General features: G+C 28.7%; 1 protein-coding gene across 17 annotated transcripts; it reads right to left on the reverse strand.

Moving 5' to 3' along the window:
• Positions 1-1,578: 1,578 nt before the first annotated feature.
• On the reverse strand, positions 1,579-17,690 carry Rbcn-3B (WD repeat-containing protein Rbcn-3B). 17 transcript variants are annotated; one of them, XR_011173745.1, is made up of 27 exons: positions 17,537-17,690; positions 16,192-16,370; positions 15,868-16,100; positions 15,636-15,778; positions 13,511-13,701; positions 13,292-13,437; positions 13,069-13,089; positions 11,882-11,908; positions 10,531-10,621; positions 10,028-10,439; positions 9,665-9,885; positions 9,337-9,556; positions 9,082-9,196; positions 8,765-8,970; positions 8,527-8,664; positions 8,344-8,412; positions 7,587-7,688; positions 6,421-6,633; positions 6,083-6,347; positions 5,770-5,989; positions 5,472-5,697; positions 5,051-5,391; positions 4,645-4,968; positions 4,481-4,573; positions 4,206-4,403; positions 3,656-4,102; positions 1,579-3,531 (listed from the first exon to the last, which is right to left on the reverse strand). XR_011173745.1 is itself a non-coding variant. In XM_069117832.1 (27 exons), exons 3-27 carry the CDS (start codon positions 16,354-16,356, stop codon positions 3,917-3,919), a joined length of 4,566 nt encoding a protein of 1,521 aa, XP_068973933.1. In that variant the 5' UTR covers positions 16,357-16,370; positions 17,343-17,390; positions 17,537-17,633; the 3' UTR covers positions 1,579-3,916. The 17 variants fall into 17 exon arrangements, 16 of the variants coding, with proteins under 16 accessions (XP_068973933.1, XP_068973932.1, XP_068973934.1 ...); XM_069117832.1 differs by adding an exon at positions 17,343-17,390 and having other exon boundaries at positions 1,579-4,102; positions 17,537-17,633; XM_069117831.1 differs by adding an exon at positions 17,227-17,390 and having other exon boundaries at positions 1,579-4,102; positions 17,537-17,633.
• Between the last annotated feature and the right edge of the window lie 237 nt (positions 17,691-17,927).

Genomic DNA, 17,927 nt, shown 5'->3' on the forward strand with positions numbered 1-17,927 from the left:
TTAAAATTTTATATACAATACTACAGAATATTCATTAAATCTTCTATTTTTACTCCTGACCCCTTTTCACATGATAAAAATGTATTAAAATGCGATTTAATGAACTTGGAGATTAATGTAAACAGTAATAAATAAGTAATATTATAAAGATGAGGTACTGAATTCAATGTAAATTTATTTAGAATTAAAAGGGCGTGATCAATAGATATTCTACGACGGAAAAAAGTACTTCTAATTAACAAATATGACTATACATAAAAATAACGAAATAAGTTCTAACAATATATTTTACGGGGAATCGATTTTATAGAATTGTATATAAACTAATATCTCATTTAGTTTGTGAACAGGTAGTGCTATTTACAAATACAACATTGAACGTTTATTTAAATATCACGTATCACCTCTTCTGTAAAAATTGCTACTATTAAAGCTTTCAATTATAGTCTTCTAATCCCAATTAGGGACGTCTGTTGTATCATTTGCAACTTAAGAAATGGATATTTTGGTATTTCCTCAAATATAAATGATTATTTTTTCTTTTTTTTTTTTTTTTTTTTAAGTAATTAACGCGACAGCATAAGATTCATCAAGATCAAGATCTTCATCTTCATAGTGTGTGTATATATATATATATATTATCGGATCTTTAACGCAACGCGTTTCACATTGGATACATTTAAATACATTTAATTATTGCATAACGATTAACAACACGTGCGTCACATTCCTTTTACATTTTAAACATTACCGTTAGAGTTCTTTCACACGGAAATACATGCATCACAATTCGTGATAGATAGGAAATATTACATGCGCTTACATAAATAGAATCATATCTCCGTGTAAAACAGCTCTTAGTGATGGAATCGAAAGTCACATATAGCATTTAAAATAAACGATAGAATGTATTGAAATAATAAGAAATCCAAATATTTGAAGATAAAAATATGAGACTTTTAGAGACTTATATGTTTAAATGTTGTTCCACACACTTCATACAAATACTACATGAACAATTCAACTTTTCCACAAGATTAATACATCGCGTTTAATATTTCGTAGGAATAATGGAATTTGGAAAAGTTGTTTTATAAAAATTGTAAGAATTTATCGAAAGTTTCTATATAGAAATCTACTTATGTTAAAATCTGAAAATATCGAATATCCATCACTGACAATTATTATTGACTACAAGAGAATGATCGATAAGAATAATAGTTATCGATCATTTTCATTATTGATCCAATTTCATCCGGTCATACGCAGCGCACGATAAAATATAATGTACACATAAATAATTACATAGTTACAATTAGGCATAGTTTGATTTTATATATATACAAGATACATGTATGCGTATGTGTAACGCATTGAAATTGTTTAATTTATCGCGATAGGATATTACGATTGAGAAATGAATCTCGTCATTTTCGTACATGTTTCTAAAACCAACACTTCCTTTCGGCTTCTGCTTACGAGTATTTTGTTTTGGTACCGATTCTAGACACGCCTGCGTGACAAATGCTTGCGGTACAAATGTCTCTTAGCCTTCGCAATAATTACGAATCTAATACCTTTTAAGTTTTGTTATCGATAAATATGTTAGTTTCATCTTTCTGTTCACTTTTCTGGTGATATTTCAAATAAAAGAAAAGATCAAAACTATTAAAAGTATTCTACAATATCTTTCTTCATATTCTTCATATTATCAACACTCAATGATAGAAAGCTTAAAATATCGTTAAAAAAAATAATAAAACTTTGCATACTTTTAAAGTAGTAACGAATCAACTTAATAAACGCAATATATCACCGATAACAAAAATTTTAACAGATATGCATTATATTTCGCTTGATTAGCACAATCTCTTAGAAAATTTATTCATGATTTTGTGCGATTTATGATAGGTAACTAAATCGTAACATAAGGATTGTACATACATACAACTGTATACCTCGCTGGACTTGTCACAATATCTGTAATAACTTGAATAATGTTATCAATTTTTAAACCATATACACATATGTATACACGATCATTGTCTATTTACACAGAATATTGTGCAAAATTCATAAAAGGCAATAATCACAATAAATTATACTAAACGAACTTATTATCGTCTATATTCACTATTTATCCAGTTTCTCAAGGATGGAGAAAATTTTATTTCACGAGGAAAAATAAAAAAAGAAGCAACACACTTTACATATGGATAATACCTACATATAGATTAGCTTTAATTTAGCTTTCAATTGCTTCATTTTAAACGAGATAAATATTACTAATAATTTTCGCGTAGAATATTTATAAAAATCGTAAGGTAACTGTAAAATATATCTTGAATTCTGAATAACTGCTTTAAAAATTACTCTCTCTCCCTCTCTCACGCGCGCGCGCGCGCGCGTGTGCGTGTGTCTAGACTGACTTCTAGGCTTGAACTACACGGGCGTTTTATACGGTTCGTCTTGCACGTCCCCCGTTTTCTCCACCAAAGTTTGAAAATAAAACACGCTGGCAATGCGATACAATGATACAATGTTTAGTATCGGTTTAACTACACAGCAGTGGAAAGTAAAAACGTGATTGAAAAATGTTCGATATATATTCACTAACGACTATTACGCTTTTTCCTGTTTTTTAATATTACGCATAGAGTAGTAAGGCATCAAGGCTGTACAAAATTCATTTTTGTATTGAATTAATTCTTCCTGAATACGGTGTCTAACCCGTAGCGTGTAAGATGCCCGTAAAACGCTCATCCACTCAAGATCCTGCTTCGGCGGGGAAACGCAATATGCAACACGTAGCGTATAAGACGCCAGTGTGGTTCTCTATTCTAGCCTTAGTCCTAAGTACCGAAACATGCGTGATCAATTATTAGTCTCTTTAGGAATCAGATCTCGACGTATATCATTCTAAGATACGGAAATATTTATCTTTCGTTAAGCGGTACAAATTACGCGGACAAATAACACATGTAAAATTTGTAAAACAGGAATTCATTTGAAGCGTTTAATTATACATAAACAAATTAAATATATGATGTTCATACAAGTTATTATATTGACTTATACGATTCGCCATTGCGTTATGTATATACAAATCTTCAGCGAGAATTCTTTTCTTTTTCTTCTTTATATGTATATATACACAGGTATGTACTTTCAACGCGAGGTTCCAGTTTTTCATATGGTAACCATCTTTTTATCTATTATATCAGGATTTCAGGAATATGTAATCATGGCTTTGAATAGTATACGCAATAATGTAACATTGCGTAATGTACAGTACAGCACATGTCCACACAAATCCTCATGTAGAAATAACTAACAACATCTATGATATACGTGTGACAGTATGAAAGCGTTTCATCGTATTACTTTACTTTGATCTAAATTCACGAAATTTCAATGAAATACTTTAGTATCATAACTACATTATTGGCAATGAAATGATAATGCAGTTAAATTACTAGATAAAAGAAATACTTTTTGTTGAAACCTGATGGCATCAAACTCTCTTGTGTGCTATGAAAACACCAAAATGTAGCATATTCGTGCGCGACCAAGAAATGAAATATTTAAATTATATATATGAAATAAAAAGATAGATAAGTGTAAGAAATTGAAAAGAAAAAACAATTTTTCATACCATACTTGACGATAATCGCTAAACCATATCCTGCGTCGTGCAATGATAAACTTCATTTGTGTATACTCCATATGATATCCAATTATTTTAGCACTAGTACTATTAAGTACCAATAAGCGCACCAATATTCACGACATCACTTTCGGGTATTTCTTTTGCCTAAAACAGTTATTCCATATTTCTGCTATAGGCTGATCCCATTTTATACTGTACTTATCTTCATTTATTCATTATTGGGATAGAAGGGAGCATCTTCACAGTTTAAACATTGAATCGTGTTTCTGATCCATCAGCAAGCATTAGTGTAACTGTTCGATTATTTATCCATATCAATCGAGCTAGTCGCATAGGGTTTAATCGTGCTACATCGTTAATGGGTGCAGTGCTATATGATTTCACACAACGTGTTTGAGAGTTCCCTAGGCCGAACATACCACTACTTGTTTGCTGAGAACATTGAAAATTACTTAAATTAACAATAAAATTGACTAATTGATTAATGTGAGTTACAGCAATATATATATATATATATAAATAGAGAACATCTTACCTGCCAAAAGCATAATTTATTTTCCGTACAAGAATAACTAACCAGAAACTTGCCTTCAGGTGAAAACGCTAATGCAGTTACAGATGCAACATGCGCAGGTACTGTTTGACATTTAACATTGCCTCGTAATTCATACAAAGCGAGCTGACCGTTGCGACTACCTACTGCTATTCTGCGTGTTGCCGGACAATGACTTACCTGAAATAAATAGATATTTTATTATCAGCTAAGTATTTAAAAAATTATATAAACAATATTAACATAACTCAACTTACTTGATTAAATCTACATACTGCTGGAAACACATCATTCAATGGTTTAGTCTTAAGATGACCTGGATCCAAACAATGTAAGATAATATCCATGACCTACAAATATTAATTATTATATTAAATATACAATTATGTTTCATTTTCATAATAATTTGAGTTATTCTCACCTCAACTAAGAGATCGCTCATTTCACTCTGCATTTTATCAATTAATTGTTCAACAATCCTAAGTATTTCTGGTTTTGCCCTAACCAAAACACTTGCACCCATATTTACATTTAATGTTTGCGCATTTTGTTGTAGTGTATTGTATCTAGCTACTTCTCGTGCCATCGTAGTAATAAATGCTGCAGGTCGAGCAGTAGCTATTAAAGTTAAAGCATGTCTTGCTGTACGACAGGTATCAGCTTGAGGTGTAAGCGGAAGGCCATATGTCATATTTGGTACCAATTTATCAGCATCACAACACATTTCTAGTAATCCCAATAATACCTGTATTGGATACATTGACAAATCTTACTTACCCTTATAAATTATATTAGTTATAAGATTAATTTGTTAATACGATTCTTACTTTCGATACGTCAAGATATGGTTCCCAAACAGTGAAACCTCTACCAATGAGATCAATTGCGGCTCTTCGCAATGCCGTATGTAAAGGTAATTTCGGAGAGTGAGGTGCGTGTAACAAGTGCGTGAGTGCCATACTAGTATGCCTGGCAAGATTATTATTTCCTATTCCAAAACCTTCTACAATTGAACTCTTTCGTCTTTGTTCGTTATCTCTTTTCTGATTTGTGGTAGTAACGTCTTGCCCAAATTCTGCACCTATTACCCCTAGTAATACAACTGCTGTCGTTTGCTTTCGTTTTAATTCCGCCACGCTCGATGGTTTCCTAGCTACATTTATTTCTGCTAATGTATGTAAAGAAATTACAAAAATACTTCCTCCAATACTAAAATTATATAAGCGAAATTTTATAATTTATTCTCACCTTCTGCCAGTTCCTCTTCTTCATCTTCCTCCTCCGTATGTGATTCAGATGGTGGAATTGGACTACCTGGAGCTGGTGGACTTTGATTTTGCGATTGTGGTGCAATAGGTTCTTGAGTGCTATACATTGGTAGATATTGTGACCAGCTATCTACAAGTGTTTTCCTTCCTTTTGGACCCATTCTTCCTAATTCAGCAAGTAATAAAGCTTGAGCAGCTTCGCGAATCTAAAATATTATTATTTTGTATAACATTATAAGTTTAATGCAACTTTATATATACATCAGTATATAACAAACCTCAAGACATTGATGTTGCCATCTACGAGCCATCATTTCAACTTGAGGCCGTTTAAAAGTCTTAACACCACCTTGTGAAACTATTTTATCGGGCAATAGTACACAGTGTAATGTTGCTAAGAGAGACCAACCTTGCTTAATCTGTGCTTGTTGCGCTGTATAAATTTCTTCGTTTTCTTCTTCTGCTTTATTCCAATTAACTGTAGATCTATTACCAGGCCTAAGTATATTAAATAAAGTGTAGATAAAATTTGTATTTAATTTTAATTAGATATTTAAAAGGATAGAAAAACAAATAATATTAATTATTCACCTATGCATTTTACGATTTCGTTCTTGTTCAGGTACAAAAGTGGCATTGTTCATTGACATTAAAGTATTTGCTAAAGCTACTACTGCTAATAAATGATTGCTGGTTAATGTGGTAGATAACTCCCAATGTGCCCTTGCTGTGAATGCTCTGGTAAGTCTTTCTTGTCTAACTAATTCTGCTGGTAAACGTTGTTCTAATTGAGTTGTAGGTTCGCCAATTGGTTCCAATTGCATTTGCCAAGTTGGTAATAATAATGACATGTAACCTTCAAAAAATAATATTAATTGAATCATGAGAAGTCACATGCATTTAATAAACTAAATCATATTCGCTCGTACCTCCTTTTGACAATACTCCAAATGAAACAGGAACCATAGGTCTTAATAAACCTAACTTTCCTTCGCAAACGCGATCTAAATCTGGATCAATACCCCAAGCATGCAATAAACTTAATATAAGCTGAGCAACTTCCATAGTGGCATTTGGTTCACTAAACGCTCCATTTCGTTTTAAATTGTTTTTCGCAATTTCATTATTATTCCAATTATCACCTGTAAAAGAATAAAATTTTGTAAATATAATCGGAAATTTATTAATCCTAAATGTACAAAGAAACACTGAAGAAATAAAATATAACATAAATCTATAACTTAAAGATTGTTTGTACATTCCCACATCAACATTTTAGATGTAAAAATATTTAAATGAAGAGATATTAAATGTTTGTTTTAAACGTCTTGATCAATGAGACGTATGAGAAATTTTACAATAATATACAACGACAAAAAGTTTATGAATAAAAACATTAACATATAAAATGCAGCGTGCTATCATCAGAACATGATAAAATATTAATGAAAATGATGAAATAAACAAAATCACGTTTATAATTTAAGAAAAAAGTAAGCAAATAATTTTTTAGGCAATTTTTCTTACAAATACACAAAATTTCATTTAGAAACTACTCGTCTGATTTTAAATTCTTTACAGTCACACTATGAACTCTGATTTGCCCTATGTAAATAAATACTATAACGAATTTTAAGTATATTAATTAAGGAAGAAAAAGAAGCAAATAATACAGTGAAAACAGGAACGTTCGAAGTATAAAATATGTTTTACAAAATATAACACCTAACTGTGTGTTTCTTACTTTTAAAAAGTGTTTAATTTTCAACTCATTTTTATAAAAATATAACATTATGTATTTACTAAATGATACTACAAATAATTAAACATATTTATGATAAAATCCACAAATGTTTGAATTTTTATCAGTATACAAATACAACAAACCAGGGAAATCAGTAAAACTTTCAATCATTTGTATTTTGGATATTAACAAAAAACACTATAAATTAATATATTTTATATGAAAAAAAAAAAAAAAAAAATGGAAATGGAAAGCAGATGACAAATCTAAACTAACAACAAAAATCCATGCCACGTAATTCAACAGTAGAAAGTACAATAATTTTGCCATCTTCCTTAAATCATGGCTAACCTTTGCCGTCGAGAGTCGACGGCTTGAGGCCAACGCTTTCCACCTTGGCCTGAATCTTAGTATGTACGTTCTCTGCGCCCTCCTTCATTTTAGCCAATATACCTACAGAAAGAAATTGGCTTTAGATGCTATAAGTGAGTATACTTTTTCAACATGAATTCTTCTAACTACAACAGTTGAAATGTTGAACATACTATGAAATTTCCTGTAAGTATTATGCATATGAAATAAATATTCGAAAAGGAAATATATTTGTGTAAATCAATATGCCTAATAGAAAAGAAATACTACCAAGCATTAAGCAAATTAAAAATACAAACAGCTAATTCATGATAAAATACCTACTTTAAATTTTCTTTATTTCTTTAAATTAAGGTTGTACATCTTGTTTAATTTTGTGTTCCTTAATGAATCAATGTAAAAAATGTCAATTGATTAAGAGTTTCAATGTAAATATTGAAAATTCAAACAAAAATAACATATTGTACTTAAAACAAATGTCTTTTAATAATAGAATTTTGGCTTGAATGTTATATTACATCCAAGAATATATGTATCTGTCTGCATCGCAAAACATGTGATTAATATTTTAGTATGCATGAAGACTATATATTGTATTATTTGCATTAAACGTAATATGTGAAATAAGGCCAATATTTTTATATAAAGATCTTGTTAAATTTTTGCTGTATACAAGTATATAAAAAAATTGCATACAAACTACGATTTACAAAATGAAACTATAACAACACAATACCGTGGCGATCCTTCTCCTTTAAAATTCGTTCAACGTCGCCTGCCTTATCCTTGACGCGACCGAAAAAGTCTATAAAGTGGCATGTTTGTTCAAGTTTTTTTTTTATTAATATAGATATCGATTAAATGCTCGAAGTTAGTATTTATATGTATGAGCAAATAAAAATATCTCAGACATGTTTACCTGCAATTTTTTTATGAGCATCTGGACTAGCAGACTGTGTAAGTGCTGCAACTTTTTGATACTCAGAGGCTGAAATAAGACCTTGTGCTTCCAAAGAACCAGGTGACATTGCTCCATATTCATCATTAAGTAATTGTACTATGTAAAAAAGAGAACAAATAAACCTAATTTTTAAGTGTCTTTATGTAAAGTATTAACATTTTATATATATTTTTTTTAGAATTAAAAAAGATATTACCTATCAATGCTTCTATGTCAAAAAATAAAATATGGCTTTCTGGATCTTTAGGATTACTTCTAAAACCTTGAATCATTAAAGGTGTGCCTTTTGTCTTTATTTGATTTCCATGATCAACTCCTTGTCCACCATGAAGTTGTTGCAATTGATGCAATCCTCTTTGGGTTGCGTGTCTTATAGCAGACAGATTTCTATGTCTCAAGCCTCTAAAGAAACAAAACATGAAAAACATAACGAAAAGAAAGAAAATCTTTTAGAGACTTGGTTCTAAAATTTACTCAGTATCCCTATCATTCATTTTGCAAGGTTTCATTTACCTAAAAAAATGTACAGCAGGATTAGCTAAACCTAGTTCACCACCAGTAGCAGATCCACCAGACGCAGCGATTGTATTTTCATCGCAAGCATAGAGCACTTCTTCTGCAATAATACCTGTACAGATTTTTTTTCAAATTTTACAAGAATAAATTTTGATGTATTAGATGCTAAATAATATATTAGTTGACAAAAATCATAATAGCGAAAATATGATATTTATAATTTATTATTACATTTAAAAATATAAAGATTACCATGCAATACACGATCTAGATGGCCGGTTTCCATTTGCCATACATACACAGCTCCGTCTGAACATCCAACTATCATAAAGTCATCCAATGGTCTCCATTTTATCGTAACAACTGGGAATAAGTGCCGAGAAGCAAGAACAACACATTTTCTTTCTGCTAATGATAACAAAGTAACACTATGATCTGATGCAACACTGCAAACACACTTCTGTATTCTAGGCTAAAAAGATAATAAAATTATAATTATGTATAATTTGTGAGACAAAAGACAGATATATAATAAAATATTGCTAGTTAATAATGTACTTATAAAAAAAATTGAACGTACACTACAGTTATCAGGCGGTACCATTAATTGCGTAATTTCACCTGCATGGACGCAGAATCTATGAATGAGTGTACCAGCATAAAGATCCCATAAACATACAGCAAAATCAACAGATCCAGAAACGAGATGTGTCCGATCATAACGTGGTGCTGCTCCATGTGGATACAAAAGGCAGTTCACTCGGCCGGAGTGACCCAACAATACTTGGTGAGGAGGCCAGTCTATAAACCATCATAATAGAATAAAGAGAAAGAAGTATGATTGAAAGAAATTTATATGAACATCACGATTATAATTATTCAAATTGCCCAATTGAATGAAAAGAAAAATATTGCTACTTTTGAATTAATAAATTTATTGTACCATCATATTGTTGATGATTGCCATGAAGTAATTGAAGCATGACTGTTTGTGTTGCAGGAACAATGATAATACTGCCGTCTTCACGACCGACAACTAAACGACTTTGTTGTGGTAAATATATACTAGCTGTTAATTTTATACCATGTCCATCTCCACTGTCTAATTGATCTAATATTCCAACTGGTGATGGTTTCATTTCCTCCCAAGCAGTTGTAATACTCGTTTTTACTGCTGGTGGTAGTGAAAGTGGAGTTGAACGGTCATTTTGACAAATTTGAGCTAATTGTTGAGTCGTTACTTCTGGAACTGTCCAGAGAACAACTCCTCCACTATCACCACGTAATAAATACTTTAACGTTTTACTTTGTTTTTGAACTGTAACTAGTCGCATTGCTGGTGGGCATGATAGAGGCTAAAATGGAAAAGGAAACATAATAATTAATTACCTTGAAGTGTATAATTTGTAGGAAATTAAAATTGTTAAACACCAATTTTAAACTGACCTTGACTCCAGGTTGCGTCAAAGTGCAGTAGAGATAAGGTTGATCATATTCAACACCGGCGGTATGAAAATTTTTGTTGTCTGCAACGCTACTATACAATAAAAAAAATTGCTTTCTTGGAATAATATTATTTAGAATATTAATTCATAATAGACTTTGATATACTATAATTCATAATAGATTTTGATATACTATAATAAATTGCAAACTATAAAATTAAGAATGCTTTGCAATCGGTAAATAGTAAATGTTATTTATTGTTTAAAATTATTATAAATTGTTATATATATATACATATATATTTATTTATTTATTTATATATTTATATATTTATATATATTTATTGTTATAAATTGTTTTTTATTTATTTATTTTAATAACTTAATTTATATTACCTGATTTATTATGCATACCAATAATTAATAATGTCTTTTATAAATTATTTAAATTAGTATGCTACTTGTATTAGTTACATAATAATTTGTTATATGGTAAATGCAGAAATGAAGATTGTTTAAATACATGTATAAATTTATTTATGTAAATATAACTAAGTAATATAGCATGGCTTACTAAAACTACATAAGCTGGCATAGCACTATTATATTTTATTGAAATAGTTGTTTCCATTATTTACCTAACTTGTGATATGAGATATTGATACATGTAAAGCAACTTAGGACAGATAAAGATGAAAACGTAAGATGAAATGCAGAGAGATATAATACAGCTGTATAATATTTTGGTTTAATATAAATTTCTATCATATAATCTATATAGATTTTGACAAAAGAATAATTAGTTATGAAATATTTGTGCTGGCAATTATGATATAACATAACAAATTATATTTCAATTATAACATTTGTATAATTTGAAATTATATATTTATTCTTTATAGTATTTTACGATCATATAGTCATATTACAAAGAATGTTAATCTAAACATAAGGTCAAAACAAACAAAATGTAAGAAAATTCATATAATTTGTTTATTAATTAATTGATTAACTTTTAATCAGCTTTAATTTGTCTCTATGATTAAAAAATATCTGTAAACTACTAATAATAAAATAGAAGATGAGTATTATCACTAATATAGTCATTGATTATATTTTTATGGTTTTAAAAAGTACTTCAAATTGTTTTGTATTTATGCATGTAAGAAATTTATAAATATTATACTTCATTCATCATTTTTAATGGGAATAAGAAATAGGAAAGAAGAAAAGTGAACTTGTAGAAGAATGCTATACGTAGCAAAACAAATATGAAGAACATAAATAAAGAGACAAAACTTGCAATGAAGAATACAAGAAGAAAGTGTGTAACAGAGATAACGCAGGATTACCTGCTAAGAGCCTTGCCCTTCAACTTGCTAGAAGAACACCAGATCCACCGTAGAATGCAGTAGATGTGTGTTATATGAAAAAGACACATCACCGTAAAAACAAGTTATATCATGAATTGTTTGTAACATATGTAAATTACAAATACATACAGTTACAATATACTTAATTACAGCAAAATTATCTTTTTAATATAACTTTTATTTTAATTATTTTTGGTGTTCTTTTTTTTGCTTTTCGAGAAAACTCAATGAAAACTCTGCTATAGTAAAATATAAGTAAACTTTAAAAAAAGATATTCATTCTATCTTTTCATTCTCACATATAAAGAACTCTATAGACATTTCATGAAATTTTTGAGATATAAATGTATATCTATATTTAATTATATTCTTATTAAAGATAAAATATTATTAAGAAAAAGGAATAATAGATATTTTCCAAAGATCAACATTACTACATTTTTACATTTCCTACTTATTTGTAAGAATTATTTTACTTAATCATTAAAATGTTGTCATTAATTTTCATCGTAATATAGAAAATACATAATTTATATTTCCTATTTGTGATTGAATATGAATGTTCATGGTAAATGAAGTAAAACAATATAAGGGGAACAAATATTAAATGTGCATTGCCAGCAAGTGCGTCTATAAAATAGCATTTAGTTCCAAAAACTGTAAATTAAAGATTCTAATTAATTGAAAAAAATATGTTTGGTTATAAGATCCGTCTATGCATCTAGCAATAAATGAAGTATATTGAAGAAAAAATTATTAACTGCAAATGACATTGGCATCAAGATAGATAACTACATTTCAACCAATTTATATTACATTTTATTTTAATTATGCTTGCAATAATATATTTTGTTTCTCTAAAATATATTATTTCATATATTATAAAATAAAATAATATAATAAAATAAAATATTTCTACTTTTACTACATATAGCTTTTACTTATATACAATTTTTCTTACGTTTCTTAAATTGTAATTGTTGTATTACCGTTTTTGAATTTGTTAGCTATTATATTTGTGTTAGAGTATATAAGTACAAATTAGTATCTAGTGTCATGCTATAAGATTAAGCATCTTTTTTCAATAAATATCTTTTCTTATTAAAACTTGATATGTTAATTCTTATATTAAAGATAATTGGCAATATTGAATTTATAAAAACTACCTGTCAAGATGTACCAGAACCCTATAAGCAACAAATAAATATTTTATTAAATAAATCTATATTTCAAACTTGTTTTATAATGAATCTTTTGTTTTAGAAATATTTAATGCTCATCATCGTTGATAACTTCTTTGCAACAAGTCCAAAATATGAAATATTAAATATAATAGTAAAAACATAAAATAAGAAGAAAAAGGGATAGATATTCTACTTAAAAACGTACTTAGCTGGTAGTTTATAGAGATAACCACGACCTTCATCACTCCACAGGATTACTCTGTCTGCAGATAAGAAGTCTCCAGCCATCCAACGTTCGCCACAAGGTGCAGTGATTGAACATAGAAGGGAGAAATCACCGGCATCATATATCTAATGTGGATGATATATTAGTAAAAATCAAATTTAAGTAATTTGTGAAACTATACTAATAAATAAGATATACCTGCCAATGTTTAGAGCATACAATTAATACAGTTCTCTGATTATATGGGCAACAAGTCATTGCAAGTGCATTTAAACATCGTATTTGTTTGCTTTCATGTTCATAAAGAGGCTCACTGTTACGATTCTCATGTCCAAGAAGAGTCCACACCTTGACTGTACCAGTCGTCGTTAAGGCCAGCACAACATCATCTTTAAATGAATGGAAGCGCCTGTTGCGCGTTAACTATATCTAAGAAGGTGTCATAGCGTTTTAAGCAAAAGAATTTTTAGTAAGGGTCAATAAAATGACACTTTATAAATATCATAAACATATGAAAAAATATTAATTTTATACAAAATTATGAAACTTTGTTGTAGTATTGATGAATAAATATGCTAAAAGTAGGAAACACAAACTATTTAAAACAGTTAATAATTTCAACCATAAATGATCAAGCTTCTGTAATATAGTGCTATAATTTCATGCAAAATAAAATGTTTCAAATTAAATTAAACAGTTATCTATAAAGAGATTTTGAGTCATGCTAAATAATCCACAGAGCATCTTAAAAATCTAATCAATAATTATTCATTCCCAGATATAGCATAATTACATAAAGACAAAATACATTAGACTATTAGACATTTTGTATTAGTTAATAGACTCTTATTATTAACTTTTGGAAAGCCAGAAAATCGCTATAATGGTTTGAACGTTGGCAAGAGATTTATATAAGACATACCTCATATATGTACATATACCAGTTTTTAGAACAAATCTATTGACTTATATTTGTTTTGCTGGCCCTCTAAAAGTTTTCAACTTCTAAGATACTATATATTAAGGGATATAACCTTTAAGATTTATGTATATACACTAAAAACAGATACATCTGATGTGCTAGTATTGTAAACAATATTCTTGATGAATTACAGTACATGCAAAATTACACTTTTTTACATTATTTACATTCTTTTTCATTCATTGCCAATTCTAGGGATGTACTTAAAAGACTCTTATTCTATAAAATTTATCATTGTAGATATAATATTTTATATAGTAAAATAGTTTTCTTACATATCTTTACTAAAAATCCTATAGAAAATATGAAAATAGAACTTTATTCTGGTAATCAATAAAATTTTAATCATATGGTATTTTATTGTATAATAAAATACCAGCACTAAAATTTTCATACAAGTGCATTCATTGCATTCAAACACTAAACTTGTTCTAGAAATTATCAGTTTAAATATATACTTACGATAGATATAGTATACCATAAATGATATGAAAGTGATTAATGTAGATAAATGCAATGTATGCCATAATGATTTTGTGAAAGGAAATGCGAATGAAGGAGAGTAGCATAAAAGAAAGGTTTGTTCAAGTATAATGCCTGCTCATTTGATTTTATTATTCTAGAAAATGAGAGTCAAAAATCAGAGGAGAAAAAAATATGAAAAAAATGATAGAGCCTTAACTACCAGTGTAAAAACACTGATATGTCTCCGCATTTGTTTCATTAACATGCTGCAACAATGTAATTTTCATTAATTTATAATAATATTTAGATTAACACCGCTAAATGATACAATATAAGATATATTAGATAGTACTATCAATTTGAATGATTACAAAATACCCTTTACAAAAGAAAAGATACATAAATAGTTAAATGCAAAGTTTTTAATCTACCCAAAGCTTTTTTCATTAATTGCTTGAAAAAATTAGCAGAAAATTCTAAATCACAAAAAGATAAAAATATCTATGCATATAAATTTTTATCTTTGTTAATTACTTTACTAAAAAAATATTACAAAATTTATTATATATTCCAATTAAATAGTATAGTGCACAAAGAATATATATTTTCATGGACGACTTTGTTCGATATCTAAAGGAAACACCTGTTGAGCAGAAAGATAGTATATAAAAAATTAATAGGCCAGGAGATACCAAGCATATTGTACAAATAAATATTGTACTTAATATTTAATCGAAATAATTCACTTATATTATAATGAAATAGTATCTCTTTAGAGCAATAAATTTTTGCACAATACAGATTGGTAGAGAAATCAGAGAAAGATAAGGTTGCAATTTATGGTATAAAGCATAGGTGTGATGGAGTGTAACTAACTTGTATGCACGTAGAACCGACCTTTCCGTTTGGCCGGCCGCAAAACGTGCAAAGCACTGATCCAGTCAGGATTAACACGGGAGCTTAAGGTGAATAAAACTTCCAAACTAAAAGGGTCCATTACTAAAACCTCAGGATAGTATCTGAAATTATAAAATGAATATTCCTTAAATTAGAAATTTGTTAAAGAAATGTATATACTGTTTTAAAGAATAATACAATTATAATATACCCCGAACAAAACAATCTAACATCTTCTCCACCAGCAGAGACATAAGGCAACATCTGTGTATGAACACTGGTGAGCTTTACAGCTTCCCTGCATTTTCCATCAACTAAGTCCCATGTACACATTTCTCCACTTTCACTGCTACTGACAATATAATTTTGTTCCATAATAACACTTGCTCGACTCAGGCACATTATTGGAGCAGTATGACCAACAAGTAAACATCTTGGACTCATCTTAATATATAATTAATAACATAATCATTTAATGCTAATATTAATATTTCTGAAATTAATTAAATGGATTAAAATGTAATTATACATTTACCTTCAATGTTTCAGGGTCTACTTGCCACAAACATATCTGGCCATCATAACATCCTGTTACTAATGTTTTTTGATCTCGAGACAAATAGATACAGGAAACACAATGAGTTGGAGCTATGCGTCCCCATAAAACTATGGGTACTACTAAGCTTGTGCCCGCTGTCATTTTAAAAATTCAACCTACAATTTATTACAAACTGGATTAAGTAAAAATTAATACCGACATATCTACTTAATTAACTTATTATTTTAGCACACATAGTCATTGTAACATTGAACATAAAGTTGGAATATAACAAATATAATTAATATAAAATTGAATGAAATCTTTAAACAACTTATTTATATTTTGTAAACGTAATTAAAATGAACTCTTGTCTTTTTTGTTATAATTATACATAACATTATGTGTAACAAATTATTAACATTTTTTAATGAAAATAATTCTATAATGATGATATATCATTTTAATATCCTTTAGAAGTATCCCAAGTTTGATTGAAGATATAAGAAATTTTCATATCTGTAGTAATATTTAAATACTATAAATGTAAAATATATTACAAACATAGATACAACTATTTAATTTTGAACTTTAAAACTATTACAAATTTCCACAAATTTATATGTAATAATTATTTTCATTACATGTTCTATTTCGGAATAAATTCATTTACTCGTATGCTAAAACAAAATGTATTATATGTTTATTTAATATAATTATTGTAAACGATATAAAGGAACAGAACTTATTTTTTGAATAAGCCATTGTGATATAAATGCACAGCATATTAACTTTTTCAGTTAGTAAAAGAAAAAGTTTTTGTTTTGATAATATAAAAACACAATACATATAGGCTATGCATAAGTACATGTTTTATTTTGTAAAACTATAAGGATGAAAATTGCTAAATCTACAACATATGTTCCTCTGACATAGATGATATAAAATAACAGTAATTCAAAGAAACAATTCAAAGGAAGTCGTTAAATGACAGTGCAATCAAATAATCCCGTAATAAATGAATGACAAAACCTTATTATAAAGTACTCAAAGAATAGTCAGTATTATATTAATATTAATAACAAATATTTTCATTGATAGCAAGTGAATTCTTCGTCCATAGCAAAAAGGGTTTGACAAGCATCTACCATAAAGGCCATCGTTATAACGCGATACATTAAGTCCTCGAAGAAAACCTATTAAAAGCAATTAGAGGCGTCTGCTATATCACGTTCACGAGATGTCACTGACAATTTGTAAGGTTCTAATTTTATCGCGTTTATATGCAATTATTTTAACAAATCAACATGTATTCTATGTAAAAAAACATAGATATATTTACCGAAAATACTGAATATTAATGACAACGGCTCCAAACGTCGTAACTGGCGATATATGCCAAAAATCATACAACCCTTACTGTACTCTCACGACCGTGGCCATCTTGATGTTGGAAATAGTCAGACGAATAACGCATAGAATCAGCTGTTCCACGTCAAAAGATCCCTATCCCTAGTAAAATCCTCTCTAATTCAATATAAACTGAAGCAAGCAAGAGTTACAATATGTTTGATTATTTTTTGATATTTACATTACAGAGACAGAAAATTAAATTAAAAATTCATTTAATTTGTTAGATTAACATTATTATTTATAAAAGAAGCACGTGGATCACACATTAGTTTCATTAATGTAAGATTTCAGAGAAATTCACGAAAAAATATATCAATCTC

This window comes from Bombus flavifrons, chromosome 8, assembly GCF_040668555.2.
Source record: "Bombus flavifrons isolate JBK064 chromosome 8, iyBomFlav1_principal, whole genome shotgun sequence".
NCBI lineage: Eukaryota > Metazoa > Arthropoda > Insecta > Hymenoptera > Apidae > Bombus > Bombus flavifrons.

Excerpts from the sequence above, each read along its gene's own strand:
- Rbcn-3B (XM_069117830.1), bottom strand. The coding sequence starts at position 16,356 with ATGACAGCGGGCACAAGCTTAGTAGTACCCATAGTTTTATGGGGACGC. Across the intron at positions 11,909-13,068 it reads GTTCTGGTACATCTTGACAG|CAAGTTGAAGGGCAAGGCTC; the intron begins GTAGTTTTTATA and ends GTGTTCTTCTAG. Across the intron at positions 5,990-6,082 it reads CGAAATCGTAAAATGCATAG|GCCTGGTAATAGATCTACAG; the intron begins GTGAATAATTAA and ends TAATATACTTAG.